Genomic DNA, 19598 nt, shown 5'->3' on the forward strand with positions numbered 1-19598 from the left:
TTATTGCATAACTACAGCTCCCATTATATCCTGGTGGCAGGACATGATAGGAGTTGTAGTTTGGCAACAGCTGAGGAGTCACTGGTTAGGAAGCAATAATTTAGGTAGAGTTTAGGTGTTCTCCAACCTGTGACTGCTCAGTTAGTGAAACACTACAACTCCCATCATGCCCTTCTAGCAGGAGATAATGGGGATGGTAGTTTAGGAACAGCAGGAGGGTCACATGTTGGAGAACACCACACAAAATAAACTGTACCCCTAAATCATTGCTTCCTAACAGTGGCTCCTCAGTTGTTACAAAACTACAACTCCTATCATGCCCTGCTGGCAGGATATAATGGGGGTTGTAGTTTAATAACTGCAGAAGGGTCAGATGTTGGAGAAATTACACTAAATAAACTGTACCCATAAATCATTGCTTCCTATCCAGGCGCTCCTCAAGTGTTACCAAACTACAACTATTATCATGTCCTGCTTGCATAATGGAAGTTGTAGTTTACGAACATCTGAGGAGCCACTGGTTGGGAAACAATGATTTAGGGGGCTCAGTGGTACGTTACATTAGGGGGTCAGTGGTACAGTACATTAGAGAGGACAGTGGTATAGTGCATTAGGGGTCAGTGGTACAGTACATAGAGGACAGTGGTACAGTACATTAGAGAGGACAGTGGCACAGTACATTAGAGGGGTCAGTGGTACAGTACATAGAGGACAGTGGTACAGTACATTAGAGAGGACAGTGGCACAGTACATTAGAGGGGTCAGTGGTACAGTACATAGAGGACAGTGGTACAGTACATTAGAGAGGACAGTGGTACAGTACATTAGAGAGGACAGTGGTACAGTACATTAGAGGGGACAGTGGTACAGTACATTAGAGGACAGTGGTGCAGTACATTAGAGGGGACAGTGGTACAGTGCATTAGAGGGGACAGTGGTATAGTGCATTAGAGAGGACAGTGGTACAGTACATTAGAGGGGACAGTGGTACAGTACATTAGAGGGGACAGTGGTACAGTACATTAGAGGGGTCAGTGGTACAGTGCATTAGAGAGGATAGTGGTACAGTACATTAGAGAGGACAGTGGTACAGTACATAGAGGACAGTGGTATAGTGCATTAGAGGGGACAGTGGTATAGTACATTAGAGGGAACAGTGGTACAGTACATAGAGGACAGTGGTATAGTGCATTAGAGGGGACAGTGGTACAGTACATTAGAGAGGACAGTGGTATAGTACATTAGAGGGAACAGTGGTACAGTACATAGAGGACAGTGGTATAGTGCATTAGAGGGGACAGTGGTACAGTACATTAGAGAGGACAGTGGTACAGTGCATTAGAGGGGACAGTGGTACAGTACATTAGAGAGGACAGTGGTATAGTACATAAGAGGGAACAGTGGTACAGTACATAGAGGACAGTGGTATAGTGCATTAGAGGGGACAGTGGTACAGTACATTAGAGAGGACAGTGGTACAGTGCATTAGAGGGGACAGTGGTACAGTACATTAGAGAGGACAGTGGTACAGTGCATTAGAGGGGACAGTGGTTCAGTACATTAGAGAGGACAGTGGTACAGAACATTACAGGGACAGTGGTACAGTACATTAGAGAGGACAGTGGTACAGTACATTAGAGAGGACAGTGGTACAGTGCATTAGAGGGAACAGTGGTACAGTACATAGAGGACAGTGGTATAGTACATTAGAGAGGACAGTGGTACAGTACATTAGAGAGGACAGTGGTACAGTATATTAGGGGGTGATTGGGACAGTACATTAGAGAGGACAGTGGTACAGTACATTAGAGAGGACAGTGGTACAGTACATTAGAGAGGACAGTGGTACAGTGCATTAGAGAGGACAGTGGTACAGTACATTAGAGAGGACAGTGGTACAGTGCATTAGAGGGGACAGTGGTACAGTACATTAGAGGACAGTGGTATAGTGCATTAAAGGGGACAGTGGTACAGTACATTAGAGAGGAGAGTGGTACAGTACATTAGGGGGTGATTGGGACAGTACATTAGAGAGGACAGTGGCACAGTACATTAGAGGGGACAGTGGTACAGTACATTAGAGGACAGTGGTACAGTACATTAGAGGGGGCAGTGGTACAGTACATTAGAGGACAGTGGTACAGTACATTAGAGGACAGTGGTACAGTACATTAGAGAGGACAGTAGTACAATACATTAGGGGGGTCAGTGGTACAGTACATTAGAGAGGACAGTGGTACAGTACATTAGAGAGGACAGTGGTACAGTACATTAGAAAGGACAGTGGTACAGTACATTAGAGGATAGTTGGGGGGGCAGTGGTACAGTACATTAGAGGTGACAGTGGTACAGTACATTAGGGGGGGTCAGTGGTACAGTACATTAGAGAGGACAGCGGTACAGTACATTAGAGGACAGTGTTGTGGGGGGCAGTGGTACTATTTATTAAAGACAGTTCATAAGAGGCACAGTTTATCTAGGGGACAGTAGTACAGTTCATTAGGACAAATGGGTGCTATTCACTTAGCACAAGGAGAGGGTGGGGCTAACTGCAGATGGGGACACAAAGGGGGGCCTAACTAAAGATGAGGGCAAAGACAGGGGGCACAATTACAGATGGGGAACAAATAGGGGGTCTCATTACAGATACAGGCATTAAGAAGGGACCTAACTTTAAAAAGAGGCACAGAAAAGGGAAGTGACTACAGATTGGTCTTTAAAGAAGTTCCTGTTACTGTTTAGGGGCACTATGATGGAGAGTTTGTATAAAAGTGGGTAAAGGTGCTGTAAAAGTAAGGTGCTGAAGATGTTTGTCTGGCAGATACTGCTGAGATGATTTGTGGTTGGAAGAATTATTCATGATCGAAAAGAAAAGGAAACCTGACCGACTCAGAAAACGTCATCTGTGAGTCACTGGATGTGTTTGCACTGTACTTATATGGTATACAGAGCTTGTGTACAGCTGGTATCTACCACTATTTGGTCACCGTATGGGGTAATATTGGCCCCTGTGTGGTGGAGTGTAGTACCAGTATAGTAGTAATGCTCGTAGTGTGACGGTATTAGGTAACCTTTTATAATGTAGTTACTATGTGATTGTAGTATGTGGTCATGGTATGGTGGTATTATTTGCCCCTTGTATACTGATATTATTGGTTATATAAGTATACAGGATTTGGTCAGTAATAGTATGATGTCCATGTCCATACAAGGTATAATCCAAGCCAGAGCAGATTAAACTCTGGCCTTACATAAAAATCCTGGGACGGCAGAGGTTGGAGGAACATAAAAAAGAATATACTTACCCGTCCCTGTGCCCCTGCAGTACAGGTTCACCACCTCTCTCACAGCTACTGTTATCCTGCTCCTCCCATTCCTGCATTGTCAAGTCCGGCAGGAAGTACCCGTTCGCCCCAGTGCGTGACGTTGCAGGACCAGGAGCTGCAGGAACCGGTCTGTGAGCAGTGACGCTGCACTGCGGAGGCATTGGGACAAGTATGGATTCTTTATTATGTTCCCCTCACCCCCGGCCAGCTTGGGATGTTTAGGTTCGGCCCTGGCGAATATCCGCTACTCATGGGCCACTGCTGTGTACTTGCCCCCCAGGCTAAAGTTTGCCAGGCAGCCCCTGCATGGCGGGTCTGTGTCACATGTAGTACAGATCACCGTGTCTACCATGGCGGGTCTGTGTCACATGTAGTACAGATCACAGTGTCTACCATGGCGGGTCTGTGTCACATGTAGTACAGATCACAGTGTCTACCATGGCGGGTCTGTGTCACATGTAGTACAGATCACCGTGTCTACCATGGCGGGTCTGTGTCACATGCAGTACAGATCACCGTGTCTACCATGCTCATGAATATATATTATGAGCAACATTCTAATAGAACACTGGCTCTATTAGATAAGGGTGGTCGGGGAATTTATCAGTAATAGGACACTGGCCCTATTACATAAGGGTGGTCGGGGAATTTATCAGTAATAGGACACTGGCCCTATTAGATATGGGTAGTCGGAGAATATATCAGTAATAGGACACTGGCCCTATTAGATATGGGTAGTCGGAGAATATATCAGTAATAGGACACTGGCCCTAAGGGGGTTCGGGGAATATATCAGTAATAGGACACTGGCCCTATTACATAAGGGTGGTCGGGGAATTTATCAGTAATAGGACACTGGCCCTATTACATAAGGGTGGTCGGGGAATTTATCAGTAATAGGACACTGGCCCTATTAGATATGGGTAGTCGGAGAATATATCAGTAATAGGACACTGGCCCTAAGGGGGTTCGGGGAATATATCAGTAATAGGACACTGGCCCTATTACATAAGGGTGGTCGGGGAATATATCAGTAATAGGACACTGACCCTATTAGATAAGGGTGGTCGGGGGATATATCAGTAATAGGACACTGGCCCTATCACATAAGGGTGGTCGGGGAATATATCAGTAATAGGACACTGGCCCTATTACATAAGGGTGGTCGGGGGATATATCAGTAATAGGACACTGGCCCTATTACATAAGGGTGGTCGGGGGATATATCAGTAATAGGACACTGGCCCTATTAGATAAGGGTGGTCGGGGAATATATCAGTAATAGGACACTGGCTCTGTTACATAAGGGTGGTCGGGGAATATATCAGTAATAGGACACTGGCCCTATTAGATAAGGGTGGTCGGGGAATATATCAGTAATAGGACACTGGCCCAATTACATAAGGGTGGTCGGGGAATATATCAGTAATAGGACACTGGCCCTATTACATAAGGGTGGTCGGGGAATATATCTAATAGGACACTGGCCCTATTAGATAAGGGTGGTCGGGGAATATATCTGTAATAGGACACTGGCCCTATTACATAAGGGTGGTCGGGGAAAAGTCGTCGGTCACTATTTGGCAGCTTGTTTCTGAGCTGGAAGAGTCCATTGTGTGGGGGGAGATCTGTGCTGGTCTCTTCCTGGATGCTGGATGACTGTATATGAGCAGCAGTGTAATATGAAGATATCATGTGTAATATAGAGGGGGAGAAGACATAAGTAGTGTAGGTGTAACCTCTGACCTCAGTGTGGGGTTTTGGGAGAAGATTGTGTGTTTTTCTTCAGTGTTCTATGGCTGCAGCAGGCTGTGTGTGTGTGTGCGCTATGGCTGCAGCAGGCTGTGTGTGTGTGTGTGCGCTATGGCTGCAGCAGGCTGTGTGTATGTATGTGTGCTATGGCCGCAGCAGGCTTTGTGTGTGTGTTTGTGTGTGTGTGTGTGTGTGTGTGCTATTGCTGCAGCAGGCTGTGTGTATGTACGTGTGCTATGGCCGCAGCAGGCTTTGTGTGGCTGTGTGTGTGTGTGCTATTGCTGCAGCAGGCTGTGTGTGCGCGCGCTTTGGCTGCAGCAGGCTGTGTGTGTGTATGCTATGGCTGCAGCAGGCTGTGTGTGTGCATGCTATGGCTGCAGCAGGCTGTGTGTGCTATAGCTGCAGCAGGCTGTGTGTGTGTGTGTGTGTGTGTGTGTGTGTGTGTGTGTGTGTGTGTGTGCGTACGTACGTACAATTGCGTGCCCCCACAGTGACCTTCTATATCACTGTGTGACCTCTATATCACTGTGTGACCCCTCTCTATATCACTGTGTGACCCCTCTCTATATCACTGTGTGACCCCTCTCTATATCACTATGTGTGACCTCTCTCTATATCACTGTGTGACCTCTCTATATCACTATGTGTGACCCCTCTCTATATCACTATGTGTGACCCCTCTCTATATCACTATGTGTGACCCCTCTCTATATCACTATGTGTGACCCCTCTCTATATCACTATGTGTGACCCCTCTCTATATCACTGTGTGTGACCCCTCTCTATATCACTGTGTGACCCCTCTCTATATCACTGTGTGACCTCTCTATATCACTATGTGTGACCCCTCTCTATATCACTATGTGTGACCCCTCTCTATATCACTATGTGTGACCCCTCTCTATATCACTATGTGTGACCCCTCTCTATATCACTATGTGTGACCCCTCTCTATATCACTATGTGTGACCCCTCTCTATATCACTATGTGTGACCCCTCTCTATATCACTGTGTGACCCCTCTTTATATCACTGTGCGACCCCCTGTATATCACTGTGTGACCCCCTGTATATCACTGTGTGACCCCCTGTATATCACTGTGTGACCCCCTGTATATCACTATGTGTGACCCCTCTCTATATCACTATGTGTGACCCCTCTCTATATCACTGTGTGACCCCTCTATATCACTATGTATGACCCCCTGTATATCACTATGGCTGACCTCTATATCACAGGGATCTGGCAGTGTTAGCAGTGTGTCTTTGTGTATGGTGAATATTTAGTTAGAAACATAGAAGATTGTCAGCAGGAAAAGCCCACCTGCTCCATCTAGTCTGGTTCTAAGTAGTTCAGGCCATGGAGGCTGGAGACTGGCTGCACCCACTGCACCCACAGGAGAAGCTGCTGTATATACAGTATATATTCCCTCAGAAGTCGCCCCAGGATCATGTAGGACATTAGGGAGAAGCTGCTGAGCCGGTGTGATAGATAACTCCCCTGGTATATGACCGGCCATTTATGAAGGAGCAGGAGTCGGTCCTGATAAAATTCAGGAGTTGGAGTCGGAGCTGCGGCTTACCGACTCCACAGCCCGGCTGCCACGGCCAGACGTCTGCCGGTGTGTGCAGGGGTGTCTGTGCCCACGCAGCCTAAACCAGCCCTGCCCGCACTGACCTGTATCAGCCACAATTATTGGCCCCAGCAAAGCTCGGGTAACACTGGAAGGGGGGGGGGGTGTTTGTAGCCTTCTCAATAATTTCCTATATTGTAATGGACCTGTATGTGTTATAGGTGGAGAGCTTCATTTTCTTCAGATTGGAGGAACATGTGATGATCTGGATGAGACCGATATCCTTGTTGATGGGTCATTAACAAAGGGAGTAGAGCAGTTAACGGAAGGCATCAAGCCATTGTCCAACCCTTCCAGTCCCGGCATCACCGGTAAGTGTTATTCCTATGGAGGTTACTGCACCCTTGTGGGCTCCATCTCTAACATCTTTATGGATATTGGCGTTTCCCCCCAGGTGTAGACCTTCTAGCAGAGCAGCCCTTCTCCTTGGAAATGCTGACCTGCTTAGTGGAGCTAACTCGCTTTGAGACCTTGATACCCAGGTTTTCTGCGACTGTGCCACCTTGCTGGGTAGAAGTTCAGCAGGAGCAACAACAAAGACGCCATCCGCAACATTTACACCAACAGCACCACGGGGACGCTGCCCAGCACACCCGCACCTGGAAACTACAGAACGACAGGTACGCATCTATAGGACAATACGCTATGGGCTTCATCTTTCTTCCAGAATAAGGTTAATGTAGATCACCTTTAAAGCGACTGTGTCATCAGTACAGGACTTATTGTATAAATGTTTTTCTGTTAAACATATTTTTTAAGAATTTTTGGTGACATTTTTCCTATTTTCCCATGTTTCTATCTATATTATACAATAATCCTGATATCTTGCAGTTCTCATTCTCACCACTGGGGCTAAAACTAAGCTAAGACTTCCTGTTGTGTCTGTGGTGATAAGAGGAGGCTGCTGTAAAGTGATCTGTACAGCATTGCAGCGTCATGTGACACCAGTAGATAGAGGAGACAATAGCAGCTCCCTGTGGAATGACCTCTTCACAGGTCACAGAGCGCTCTCAGTAATGTCTTACATTCATCTCACAGGGACAGAGTCTGTCTATTGTCATCTATGTCCATGAGTCTTGCTGTAAAGCATGTCACTAAATGCTGTTATTAACAGCCCAGGCAAGATGGCCACCCCATAAAAATGTACAAACAGGGAAAATAAAATAAAAGTCAGAAAATAGAAACAGATTAGAATAAAAGAACAAGTTTCTCGTGCGTCTTATTGGGGGACACAGATACCATGGGTATAGGCTGCTGCCACTAGGAGGCGCTGACACTAAGAGAAACAAAGGAAGTGACTCCTGAGCAGGATATACCCGCCCACAGGCACTGAGGTAAACCAGTTTAGCTTAGTGTCAGTAGGAGGCAGACACAGGTCTGGGTTCTCCAGACCAGTTTCTTCCTTTATGTTTAGTTAGTTAGATTTCTTTTTCCTTCTAGGTCCTATGGATTCTTGGGCACGGTGGGTTATCTAAAACTCACCCTGATCCCCCCACTATGCAACCAGGGAACAGACCATAAATGTAAATGGGCTGTGACCCCTCGGTCGCCACCGGCCGGCAACGTGACACCAGGGCCCCTGATCAGTCTGACTATCTGGTCGCCTTTCTGCGGACTCTGTATCCGCACAGCCCCTTCCCGCCTCGCCCCCCAAAGCTTGGCGCGTTAAGGTGAGGCACCCACCGGCTGAAGACTACAATGGTAAGTATGTGCTCCTATATGGTGAGTATATTCCCCCTGCCCTCCCTCCCAGGCCGCCATTTTACTTCACATAGGCAGCTCTCCCTCTCCAGTCACTTGCAGCCCTCCCCAGGCAGATGCTCCTCTCCCCTCAGTCGGTAGCAGGCCAGCCCTCTCCACCATTTTATTCTTATTTGTGTCTTTCTCTGGGTGCCATGGGGCGCACTGTGAGGGATGTTCCTCCCCTGACTGGGTGCTGCGCAGCTTCCCGCACTTTTCCTTTCATGTGGCTCTAGAGACCATACTAAAGGATGCTCCGCCCCTTTTCCCTAAGCCCCGCCCCTTGCCGGGTGCCGCGGCATCCCGCCCTTCTTTCCCTATATTGTGGCTCTCCAGAGTACACACAGGGCTACCTCCGCCCCCTCCCGATATGCCCCGCCCCCTTTCGGGCGCTGCGCGGCCCGCTTCATTGCTTCTCATTATGTTTGGCTCTCACTGGAGCCTGCTCTGGGGATGCCCCGCCTCCTCATGTAAGCCCCGCCCCTTCCGGGTGCCGCGCGGCCCGGAGAATTGCGCCTTTTTTCTTAACTGTGGAACCTGCACTGGAATGCTCCGCCCCCTCCCGGCAGGCCCCGCCCCCTTCAGGAGTCGGGTGGGCCTCAGCATCCCACCTTAATCTTACCTGTGGCTCTCGGTGGAGCCTTCACAGTAAGATGCTCCGGCCCCTCCCGGTAGGCCCCGCCCCTTTTCGGGTGCAGCGCGGACCGTGGCATCCCCCCTTTTGGCTCTCTCCAGAGCCTGCACTGAGGGATGCTGCTTCCCCCTCCCCCTGCCATGTGTATGTGTGTGTGTGTGTGCGGTCTCCTGATGGAGCTACCACACACACTGCCCTTCTATTCCAGCAGCTTGGGACACTTGATGCATCTCTCCTGCCACCTACTGGTGGAAGTGTGTTATTACACCATTACATATATGAGAATGGCTTGCATCATGTTTTATTATGGCCAATGTTCCATATAATGTTCCAGCAACCCTTGGTCTGCAGATCAAGCATTTTTGGTGCTGGTTGACACCTCTGTGTCAGATTTTATATATATAAGATTACATTAATACTTATATACAGACACTCTGGTTCCCCTCCAACCACATACGCACAGACATATTCCCCATCACCATACAGTGTTTCTGTGCCCTCAGTGATATCCTTCTGCTACATGGTGTCACGAGAAGTACATGGAAACAGACACGTTACCCGCTATCCAGGTGGTGTATCTGTGCTCTGAGCAGAACCCTCTGCTACATGGTGTCACGAGAAGTACATGGAACCAGACATGTTACCCGCTATCCAGGCGGTGTATCTGTACTCTGAGAACCCTCTGCTACATGGTGTCTCGAGAAGTACATGGAACCAGACACGTTACCCGCTATCCAGGCGGTGTATCTGTGCTCTGAGCAGAACCCTCTGCTACATGGTGTCACGAGAAGTACATGGAACCAGACATGTTACCCGCTATCCAGGCGGTGTATCTGTGCTCTGAGCAGAACCCTCTGCTACATGGTGTCACGAGAAGTACATGGAACCAGACATGTTACCCGCTATCCAGGCGGTGTATCTGTACTCTGAGAACCCTCTGCTACATGGTGTCACGAGAAGTACATGGAACCAGACATGTTACCCGCTATCCAGGCGGTGTATCTGTACTCTGAGAACCCTCTGCTACATGGTGTCACGAGAAGTACATGGAATCAGACACGTTACCCGCTATCCAGGTGGTGTATCTGTGCTCTGAGCAGAACCCTCTGCTACACGGTGTCACGAGCAGGACACGGAACCAGACATGTTACCTGTTTCCAAACAGTGTATCTGTGTTCTGAGCAGAACCCTCTGCTACACGGTGTCTCGAGGAGTACATAAACCCAGACACGTTACACGTTATCAGGGCGGTGTATGTGCTCTGAGCAGAACCCTCTGCTACACAGTGTCACGGTAAGTACACGGAACCAGACACGTTACCTGTTTCCAGGCAGTGTATCTGTGCTCTGAGCAGAACCCTCTGCTATACAGTGTCACGGTGAGGACACGGAACCAGACACGTTACCTGTTTCCAGACAGTGTATCTGTGCTCTGAGCAGAACCCTCTGCTATACAGTGTCACGGTATGTACATGGAACCAGACACGTTACTCATTGACAAATTATCTCTGAGCAGAACCCTCTGCTACATGGTTTCACAAGCAGGACATGAGACCAGACACATTACCGTTCCTAAGGGGACTACTGTGTTCTTGAGGCAGAATCCTTTGCTAAATGGTGTCGCAAGCAGGACATGGAACCAGACACATTACCTATTACTATGCTGTGTTCCTGGGCTCTCACAACAGAACCGTCTGCTACATGGTTTGTTAGACAGGTTATGGGACCAGACTCATCACCCATTGCCAGTCGTTGTTCCGGTGTTACTCAGAGCTTCCAGTCCTGTCACTCACATCACCCATTAGCGGGCGGTGCTTCAGACCTGCCTCTCATCTTCATGACATAGATTCCTTTACTACATGATGTCACGGACATAGAACTGGACATGTTACCCCCTCCCAGGTGGTGGTACAAGGTTATTCAGAGCTCTGCCCTCTGCTGCATGATATGGCTCCAACTACATTACCTGTAGTTCGGTGTGCACAGATTGTGGTATTCTGTTACACAATGTAATACACCACCTTCAGGTCTGCTCACTATCCTGGTGATGCTGGGCAGTTCTCGTATCCAGTCCTCATTTACATTGGGACACAGTCCTGATCTCTTCCCTGCTCCCAGAGCACACACTGTAGGCTTCTGTTTACAGGTCTGACCAGGCACATTACCTGCTTCCAGTCCAGGTATTTGTATCTCTTGAATGCTGGTCTTCTGTTACTTACTGCTTGCAGCTACTCTGCTCGTGTTACCCTGTATATTACCTTTCATCCTCGTAGGACTCCCATGATCTGTGCCTGTCACTTCAGGGGATCATCATGGGGTAACTTGTTACTACACCATGTTGTCTTCTATATGTTTCCACTAACAAGTCTTATTGCCTGCTCTCAGGCAGCGTAACCTTGTTGTATTCCTCTTGGGCCGTATCCTTTCTAAAGCCCAAGCATCCTGCTACGTGTCCCACTACTCAAGGTACAGAACCCCTCGCTTTACCTGCCCCCGGACTGTTGGACTCTCATACTCTGGTCCTCTGAATGGCCGGCAGCATACAGATCCGGTCACTATTTCATCCTGGTACTGTCAGGGTGGTTCTTCTGTCCTTTGTCTGGGCATAACTACCATGTTCTGACATTTGTCTCGCTGGCTGTTTCCCAGTAGTATGGCTTGTATTGCTTAGGCCGTCCCCTCTTTGATCTGGGTGAAGTGAGGCCTCTCGGCTCCTCAGGTAAAACAGTAAAGGGTTTCTTCTACCCCTGGTGTATGTAGGACATCAATTGCCTACATGTCTATCACAGTGCTACTTTAGGACTTCTCCTTCTGCATCTGCCTATGGCCAACATGGCAAGTATTTAGTCTTCTCTCTTAGGCAGCTGCAGTCTCACAGGGTGAGGATTTCCTGTTTACTGCCTGTACGGTTTCTCTACCGTCCTACGCATAGGTGTATGGTCTCTTCATGGTCTAGCTTCTCCAGGTGTCCTTGCTTGGCCATATGGACTATGAAGCATTGTTCTCAGTTCAGGGTTTTGCAGTGCTCCCGCTTACACCATTACTCCTTCTCCCTGGCTTAATGCACTGTTTGTGCATGACCCCCCCCATCCTGGGTTTGGTTTTTTACCACTCAGTCAGAAAATATTCAAGCAGCCCTTCCCTCCTCCAGGAGGATGGAATATTTAGTATAAGTATCCTCCTGAGGACTGCTATTCCGTAATAGCTTCTTCCGACAGGCAGGTGTGGGTTTCTGACCCTCACTGGCCTCTATGAGCACTCCTGCTTGACTTCCTTGTCCTTGGTCTTCTTGTTGACCGGCCATGCTCTCCAGACGGGGCTCCCAGTCCCCCTCCCTTATCTTGTCTCCCATGTGGATTCCTTGAGAACTTACTCCCTTAAGGGTTTCCTCTCCTTGGAAACAGGGTTGTTCACTGGCCCATGTCTGGCCCTACCTTTATCGTCTCCAAACCTATCGCATTCTGGCAGGACTTAAATTTGCTGTTCTGCTCTTACCAAGCAACGTCTCTGCTCACCCTTTGAGGCGTTGGTTTCTGGATCTAGTCTACATATGGACTCTAGTCTATGTATTACCTGTTGTGCCCATTGTCCTGTGACAACTCCCATGCCCATCAGCCTTACCTTGACCTCCCTTGACAGTTGTCTTCTGGGACTCCAGGCTCTCGAGTACCTCTAGGCTTCCTTGGAGCGGAGTGTTTTATATGATCAACCTCCTTTCTAAGGCTCTAACAGCCCATGGAGTTGTTATTTCCCCGGCTTACCGGCTTTCCTCTGCTCCTCTTTTCTGTTGGGCACTGCGGGATACCAGGTACTACTGTACTCCTTCCAGGTCAACTTACACAGGATTCTGATCTTGGTTTTCCTTCCTCCAGCTCGTTCCTTCCCTGGACTGCTTTATGCTTGGACAGCTTTATTCTTCTTATTAAAATGTGTTTCTCAGATGGGATAACTCATATCATAGGCCATGGCTTCTCTTGTGCTCAAGTTTTGTCTTCTCAGTGAAGACTGTACTCCTAGGCCTATGGAGCTTCCAGCCTGGCCATTCTTCCCAGCTCCATAGTCAAGGACGCAGCTTCTCCTGCATCTCATGTGGCACCTTCTATGAGAGACGCTCTTTCCGCTCTCTCCTTTATTTGACGCCTTAGACCTCTATGTGCCATGAAACATTTTCCAGTCTCTCCCGTCATGGTTGTATTTGACTTTTATTCTGTTCTACCTCAGAGTAAGTCCCTGCCGCCTGTGATCGCCTACTTGGCTGGGCGTCTGCTTTTTTTCCCCACATCTAGCCTACTAGTTCTGTTGGACTCGATGTTACATCATGTTGCTGGCTTCCAGGACGGACACAACCCACTCTGTCTGCCGTGCAGCACGTTGCTCCAGGGACTAGACACTCTTTTTCCTTTGCCGCGGACCTGTAGGGGTTTTCTCTGATGCATTCAGCATCATCCCTTACTCTCTTCCTAGTTGATGGTTGTTTTGGTGCTATTCTGTGCCTTCTCACCAAGCGCTCTTGTCTAGCGGTTCTCTTTCCCACCCCATGGACTGCTTTTGGACGTCCCATGGTATCTGTGTCCCCCAATAAGACGCACGAGAAAAGAGGATTTTTTACTCACCGTAAAATCTCTTTCTCGTAGTCTTCATTGGGGGACACAGCACCCATCCATTTTCTTTTGGGGTTTTTCCTCGGTATGGTAGTTTCCTCCATTTTTGGTGTTATTCCTACTTTACCTGTACTTGACTTCTCCTACTGCTCTTGTACAAACTGGTTTACCTCAGTGCCTGTGGGCGGGTATATCCTGCTCAGGAGTCACTTCCTTTGTTTCTCTTAGTGTCAGCGCCTCCTAGTGGCAGCAGCCTATACCCATGGTATCTGTGTCCCCCAATGAAGACTACGAGAAAGAGATTTTACGGTGAGTAAAAAATCCTCTTTTTAGTATCTGACTCCAATCAGTAACAGACAATGTAGGTGACACCTTCCCTTTAAGGTTTTAGTCCCAGCTTCATTCCTACTCATAATTTGCTTAAAGGAGGTACAGAGGGAAGTGGTTTCTACCAGGTGTGTTGGATGTGCTCGTGGTCTTTACCAGAAATCTGCATGGATCACCTGGTGGAGATTGCTCAGCAAATACTGGCATACCGTACCCCCTTTAAGTGGGGCGGCCTCGGCATTGCATTAGCTGGGTAACTACTTCAGAATAGAGAATGCAGCACTCAGCGCCCTGTGGAGCGATCACTTATCTGCAAGCTACATACATGCGTGGAGACCCGTGTAATCTGCTATTTGTCTTGGACTCTTCACCACATACATTGTAATTCCTGGGACTTGTTGTGCTTCCTCCTGTCTCTGTGTCTTGTTGCATTTATCTTCTTGTCACTTGCTGTATTGAGGATCGTCTTCTTTTGTCCTTAGCTCCAGTTGGGATGAACATGTCTTTGAACTGGTTTTACCAAAAGCGTGCATGGTGGGCCATGTAGACTTCAAGTTTTTACTGAACTCCAACATTACGAACATTCCACAAATCCAGGTGACGCTGCTTAAAAACAAAGCACCCGGATTATCCAAAGTTAATGGTAAGAGCTCAAAATTTCTCATGAACCTATATAACATGCGCCCAATTTATCTGGTCCTTGGTGGTAATGGGTTTGTCGGAGCGCATGTCCGGATAATGTCCCCTATGCAAAGTAACAGCAGTGAATTATCAGCCAGGGGCAGGCGGGATTGGTTATCGGCCGGGGGGCAGGCGGGATTGGTTATCGGCCGGGGGGCAGGCGGGATTGGTTATCGGCCGGGGGGCAGGCGGGATTGGTTATCGGCCGGGGGGCAGGCGGGATTGGTTATCGGCCGGGGGGCAGGCGGGATTGGTTATCGGCCGGGGGGCAGGCGGGATTGGTTATCGGCCGGGGGGCAGGCGGGATTGGTTATCGGCCGGGGGGCAGGCGGGATTGGTTATCGGCCGGGGGGCAGGCGGGATTGGTTATCGGCCGGGGGGCAGGCGGGATTGGTTATCGGCCGGGGGGCAGGCGGGATTGGTTCTCTGGAGGCTGTAGCTTTGCCCCCTGCTCTCTAAACAGAGACAGGATTACGCTACAAAGAGCATGGGAACAGCGCCAAGGATGAAGGTAACAGTCACACCTTCATCCTCAGGGCCCCGTGCACAATAGGGATGTATCAGCAGGTTAGATTTGTGTAACCGGCTGAGTTTTCCCCTTTATGGTGCGTTCACACCTACAGGATCTGCAGCAGATTTCATTTAAATAACTGAACACAGCATCAAATCTGCTGCAGATCCTGTAGGTGTGAATGCACCCTTAAGGGTAAGACTTCACCTTGTTTATTCTGCATAGCATTAATGCAGAACGGGAAGCTGTCTCTTACATCCTACTTCCTCCCAGACCAAGCTGCAGCCATTTTTTCCTTCGGTGTTTCCTATAGATGTGCAGTTTGATTGGGCCATAATGCTTTGTTTATATGGGGGCATGCCTTCGGGGGGGCCCTCCGAGGCTGTTTTTCTTAGGATGTCTTTTAGATGTCCTAAGATAAAGTGGTTTGTCCCTATGAAAGATTCCCTTTAAATTTGTAAAACTCTGCCACGATGGCGGTGACGCGGTTATGTTTGCTTCCCATTGCAGAGACACCAGTGGATAGACCCATAGCCTTTCCTCTGTCCCCAGCCTTCAATATCGAAGTGCAGAGAAATGGGAAGCCTGCTCTGGTGGACCTGAATGAGGACATGCAGAACATGGAGGTGGAGGACTCTCAGTGTAAGGATTTATTGTAGTCTATGAACTAAAGCAAACTCTGTGCACGCTCAGGTTCACATGTTCAGTTGCCGGTGGCTGGTGAAGTAGGATGCAGCCCTAGGGCGTCCTGGAAAGCATGGATACAGCCATAGGTCATAGTTTGCATCCATGTTTTCCAGGGCTCTCTAGCTTTAGCCACAGATAACCAAATGCTGAACGCTCTGGTTTGAACGGACCTGAGCATGCTTGAGATTCGCTCAACTCTACTGGATTTTCATGCACAGTACTGCCGGCATGACAGCCACACAGTGTAGGGACACAGTGGCTGTCAATTATTTCCATGGCCGTATTAAACAACGATCTTTAATCAATACACTGTGTGATTAACGGTCGTTGATTGCATTGCAGCACGGCCATTCTTGTCATTAAAAAGTACATAGTGTGAACAAAGCCTAAACCTGAATTTCCAGAATAATGTGCTGGCCGTGGTCAGTTATTGTTCCGTTGCCTTTGGACTTTGTGTGACTGAGTAGTGTGACTCTTCACAACCTCATCTAAACACCTGATACATTTCTGATAACTACGAACTGCATAGACTGCTGCTCCTTCCACACAAGTGGCCTGTTTGTGGCTGCCATTGGATTGGATGGTCGGGCCTCCAGCTTGGCTATTAGTCACTAGATCTTTTATTGTGGAGGATGACCTTTAATTTATTTTTAGTCCAAGCTTTGTCAATTATTTTATATTATTCGGCTTATTCTACTTTGTGAAACATTTACTGATTCCCTTCTGCACTTAGTAAGGGCCGTATTACACGGCAAGATATTGAGGAGGAAGCGAGCGCCGACCTGTCAGATCAGCGCTTGCTTCCTCCTCATTTACTGCTCGTTGTCTGTGCTATCACACACACACACACACACACACACACACACACACACACGGGCGATCCTATGATCATCCAGGCTGCCCATTGAAGTCGGCAGTGGTCCGCTGCCACCTATTACATGGAGTGACTAGCAGCAGACCATCGGTGCTGTGATTTTTCAGCATTGTGCATGTCGGCTGATCGTGATTGTTTACCATGCACCATTACACCAAACTATTATTGTCCGGAAAGGATAGTAATCGGCCAAGAACGGCCGATAATGGTTTAATGTAATAGGGTCTTAAACGTTTGATTAAAGCTTCTTCTTTATCGTCCAGGCCCAAGGCTGTGCCCGTTTTTAGAAGAGCACAAAGAAGATATCTTATGTGGTCCGGTGTGGCTGGCCAGTGGTCTCGATCTCTCGGGTCATGCAGGAATGTTGACCTTGACCAGTCCTAAGCTAGTGAAAGGTAGGTCTGAAATGACCCCAGCCAAGTATTGTCAGACTTGCACATTAGTGGACCAGCATCTGTAGTATTTTTATGAGCTTGGCGTTAGTTTTGGATATACATGTAAGTTCCCTTTGTAGGGATGGCCGGAGGCAAGTATCGTTCATTCTTAATTCACGTGAAGGCTGCGAATGACAGAGGATCAGAAGACCTTTGTAATGGTGGAACCAGACCAGTTGTACGGATGCCATCTTTAAAACCTCAGAGCGTGAAGGGGCACTCCCTGGCTTCCTTATTGGCTAAGGTTGTACCAGGCAAGGTATGGAACCCTGAGAGTTTACGAATGTTGCTGTATTACCATTATAGGGAGCTAGAAAATATTTAATTTAATATTTCTTCTCCTCTCCTTTCCCTCCTCCTTCTGAAGGACAAATCTTCTACTAAAATTGATGCCAGCACCTCATCCCGGAAAGTGGATAACCTCCGAGGGTGCGACCTTCTGCAGGAAGTGTCTGTCACCATACGGCGCTTCAAGAAAACCTGCATCCCAAAAGAGAGGTTTGTGTTCAAATTTAGTGAGTTGGTATAGCAATCACCGGGATGGACGTGGGCTGCTGCACAAGGGAACCATTGCTTTCCGGCATCCGATTTACAGGGTCTCTCTAAAGGATTTGTTGGGTTTCAAAACCCATTCCCCAAGTTGAAGGTTAAACAGATACTCCGGCTAAAAATTTCGAATTAACTGATACCAGTAAGCTATACTGATTTATAAATTACTTTTTAAAAATATCCAGTCTTCCAGTACTTATCAACTGCTGTATGTCCTGCAGGAACTGGTATATTCTCTCCAGTCTGACACAGTGCTCTCTGCTGCCACCTCTGTCCATGTCAGGAACTGTCCAGAGCAGGAGGGGTTTTCTATGGGGATTTGCTGCTGCTCTGGACAGTTCCTGACATGGACAGAGGTGGCAGCAGAGAGCACTGTGTCAGACTGGAGAGAATATACCAGTTCCTACAGGACATACAGCAGCAAAGTAGTACTGGAAGACTGGGGATTTTTAAAAAGTAATTTACAGATCTATATAAAAAAATTCCACTGGTACAGTGGAGATCTAGTGGAATGAGTGCCTTGCTCTGGAAGACCCAGCTGACAAAAATGTATCATATGGTTGCCTTTAATTTTAATAAGTTCAGTAGAAGGAGATGTGTGTAAGCACTGGTAGCTGCTTCTGAGGATTCCAGTACCTCGATAGTCAAAGAAACCATTGTAGTTGCCACGAGAGATGCCACCCAGAGCATGCCTCAGTTTTGGGTCAGGTTGAGGACAAGTAAAGTGAGTTTGCAGACGGCTTACATTACGGATCTGCGAAAGAAAGTAATGGTAACATCTGATAAACATGACTATTGTTTAATGCACAAAAAGAACCCGCGATGCCTCATTTAAGAGTCTCAAACCATAGGACTAGCCAGATATCCCTCCGGGAAGGACCCAGCCAAGGGGCGGCTCCTGTAGAGAGACCATCAAAACCACCATATTAAGTGGCCCTATAAGTCAATGTAATGACAAGGGGAAACACCAAGGCCAGGTTACCATCCACAGACAGCCGCCCCGGGGTCTCCATCCACAGACAGCTGCCCCGGGGTCTCCATCCACAGACAGCCGCCCCGGGGATCCATCCACAGACAGCCGCCCCGGGGATCCATCCACAGACAGCCGCCCCGGGGATCCATCCACAGACAGCCGCCCCGGGGATCCATCCACAGACAGCCGCCCCGGGGATCCATCCACAGACAGCCGCCCCGGGGACCCATCCACAGACAGCCGCCCCGGGGACCATAGGACACAGGCTGAGCCAGTGTGTCAGGGCATAACGTCATTGCTGGAGTGGGTACAAGTAGTAGATAGGTGGGTGATGCCATAAGCTGTGGGGGGCATTACATATGGGATGTGAGATTCTCGTCATTTAAATCTATTCTTTCCCCTGTTTCTAGGGTCCAGCGGTGTGCCATGCTGCAGTTCCCAGACTTTCATGAGAAGCTTCTAAACACCCTCTGTAAGAGGACGGCAGACAGTCTAGCTACAGAGCATGCTCAGAGCTTAGTTCTGGATATCCTGTGTTGGCTGGCTGGTGTCCACTCTAACGGACCGGGCAGGTATAGTCAATATCTATAATATCCTATCTATACCCCCCAGTCTTTTTCGTAAAGTTCTTATTTACCTGCTGTAGGTGAGAGGAACAGGAGACTTATTACAGTCCAGATGGCCGTTATATATAAATGCTTTAATGGCTATTTTTTTTCCGCTAGCAAACTCCATAAATTTAGAGCATCTGGGAACAATAGCTGCAACCTGATGAAAGTGGTCAGCGCTTCATTCCCTGTGTCTCAGGAGAGGGGCTCCATATACCTACTATAGATCCCTGGCTCTAGTGATCAATGGGGGGGGGGGGGGGCATCC

General features: G+C 48.3%; 1 protein-coding gene across 7 annotated transcripts in view; it reads left to right on the top strand.

Moving 5' to 3' along the window:
- Positions 1 to 19598, top strand: part of BIRC6 (baculoviral IAP repeat containing 6) — a 209071-nt gene that overhangs the window by 42766 nt on the left and 146707 nt on the right. For all 7 annotated transcript variants that reach the window (XM_069955024.1, XM_069955025.1, XM_069955029.1 and 4 more), the window contains exons 11-18: positions 6874 to 7023; positions 7107 to 7332; positions 14496 to 14656; positions 15716 to 15847; positions 17030 to 17161; positions 17281 to 17459; positions 17568 to 17698; positions 19133 to 19294. In XM_069955024.1, the coding sequence (XP_069811125.1) occupies positions 6874 to 7023; positions 7107 to 7332; positions 14496 to 14656; positions 15716 to 15847; positions 17030 to 17161; positions 17281 to 17459; positions 17568 to 17698; positions 19133 to 19294 (1273 nt within the window). The remainder of the gene's footprint in view (positions 1 to 6873; positions 7024 to 7106; positions 7333 to 14495; positions 14657 to 15715; positions 15848 to 17029; positions 17162 to 17280; positions 17460 to 17567; positions 17699 to 19132; positions 19295 to 19598) is intronic.

The sequence above is a fragment of the Dendropsophus ebraccatus genome, chromosome 15 (genome assembly GCF_027789765.1).
Source record: "Dendropsophus ebraccatus isolate aDenEbr1 chromosome 15, aDenEbr1.pat, whole genome shotgun sequence".
NCBI lineage: Eukaryota > Metazoa > Chordata > Amphibia > Anura > Hylidae > Dendropsophus > Dendropsophus ebraccatus.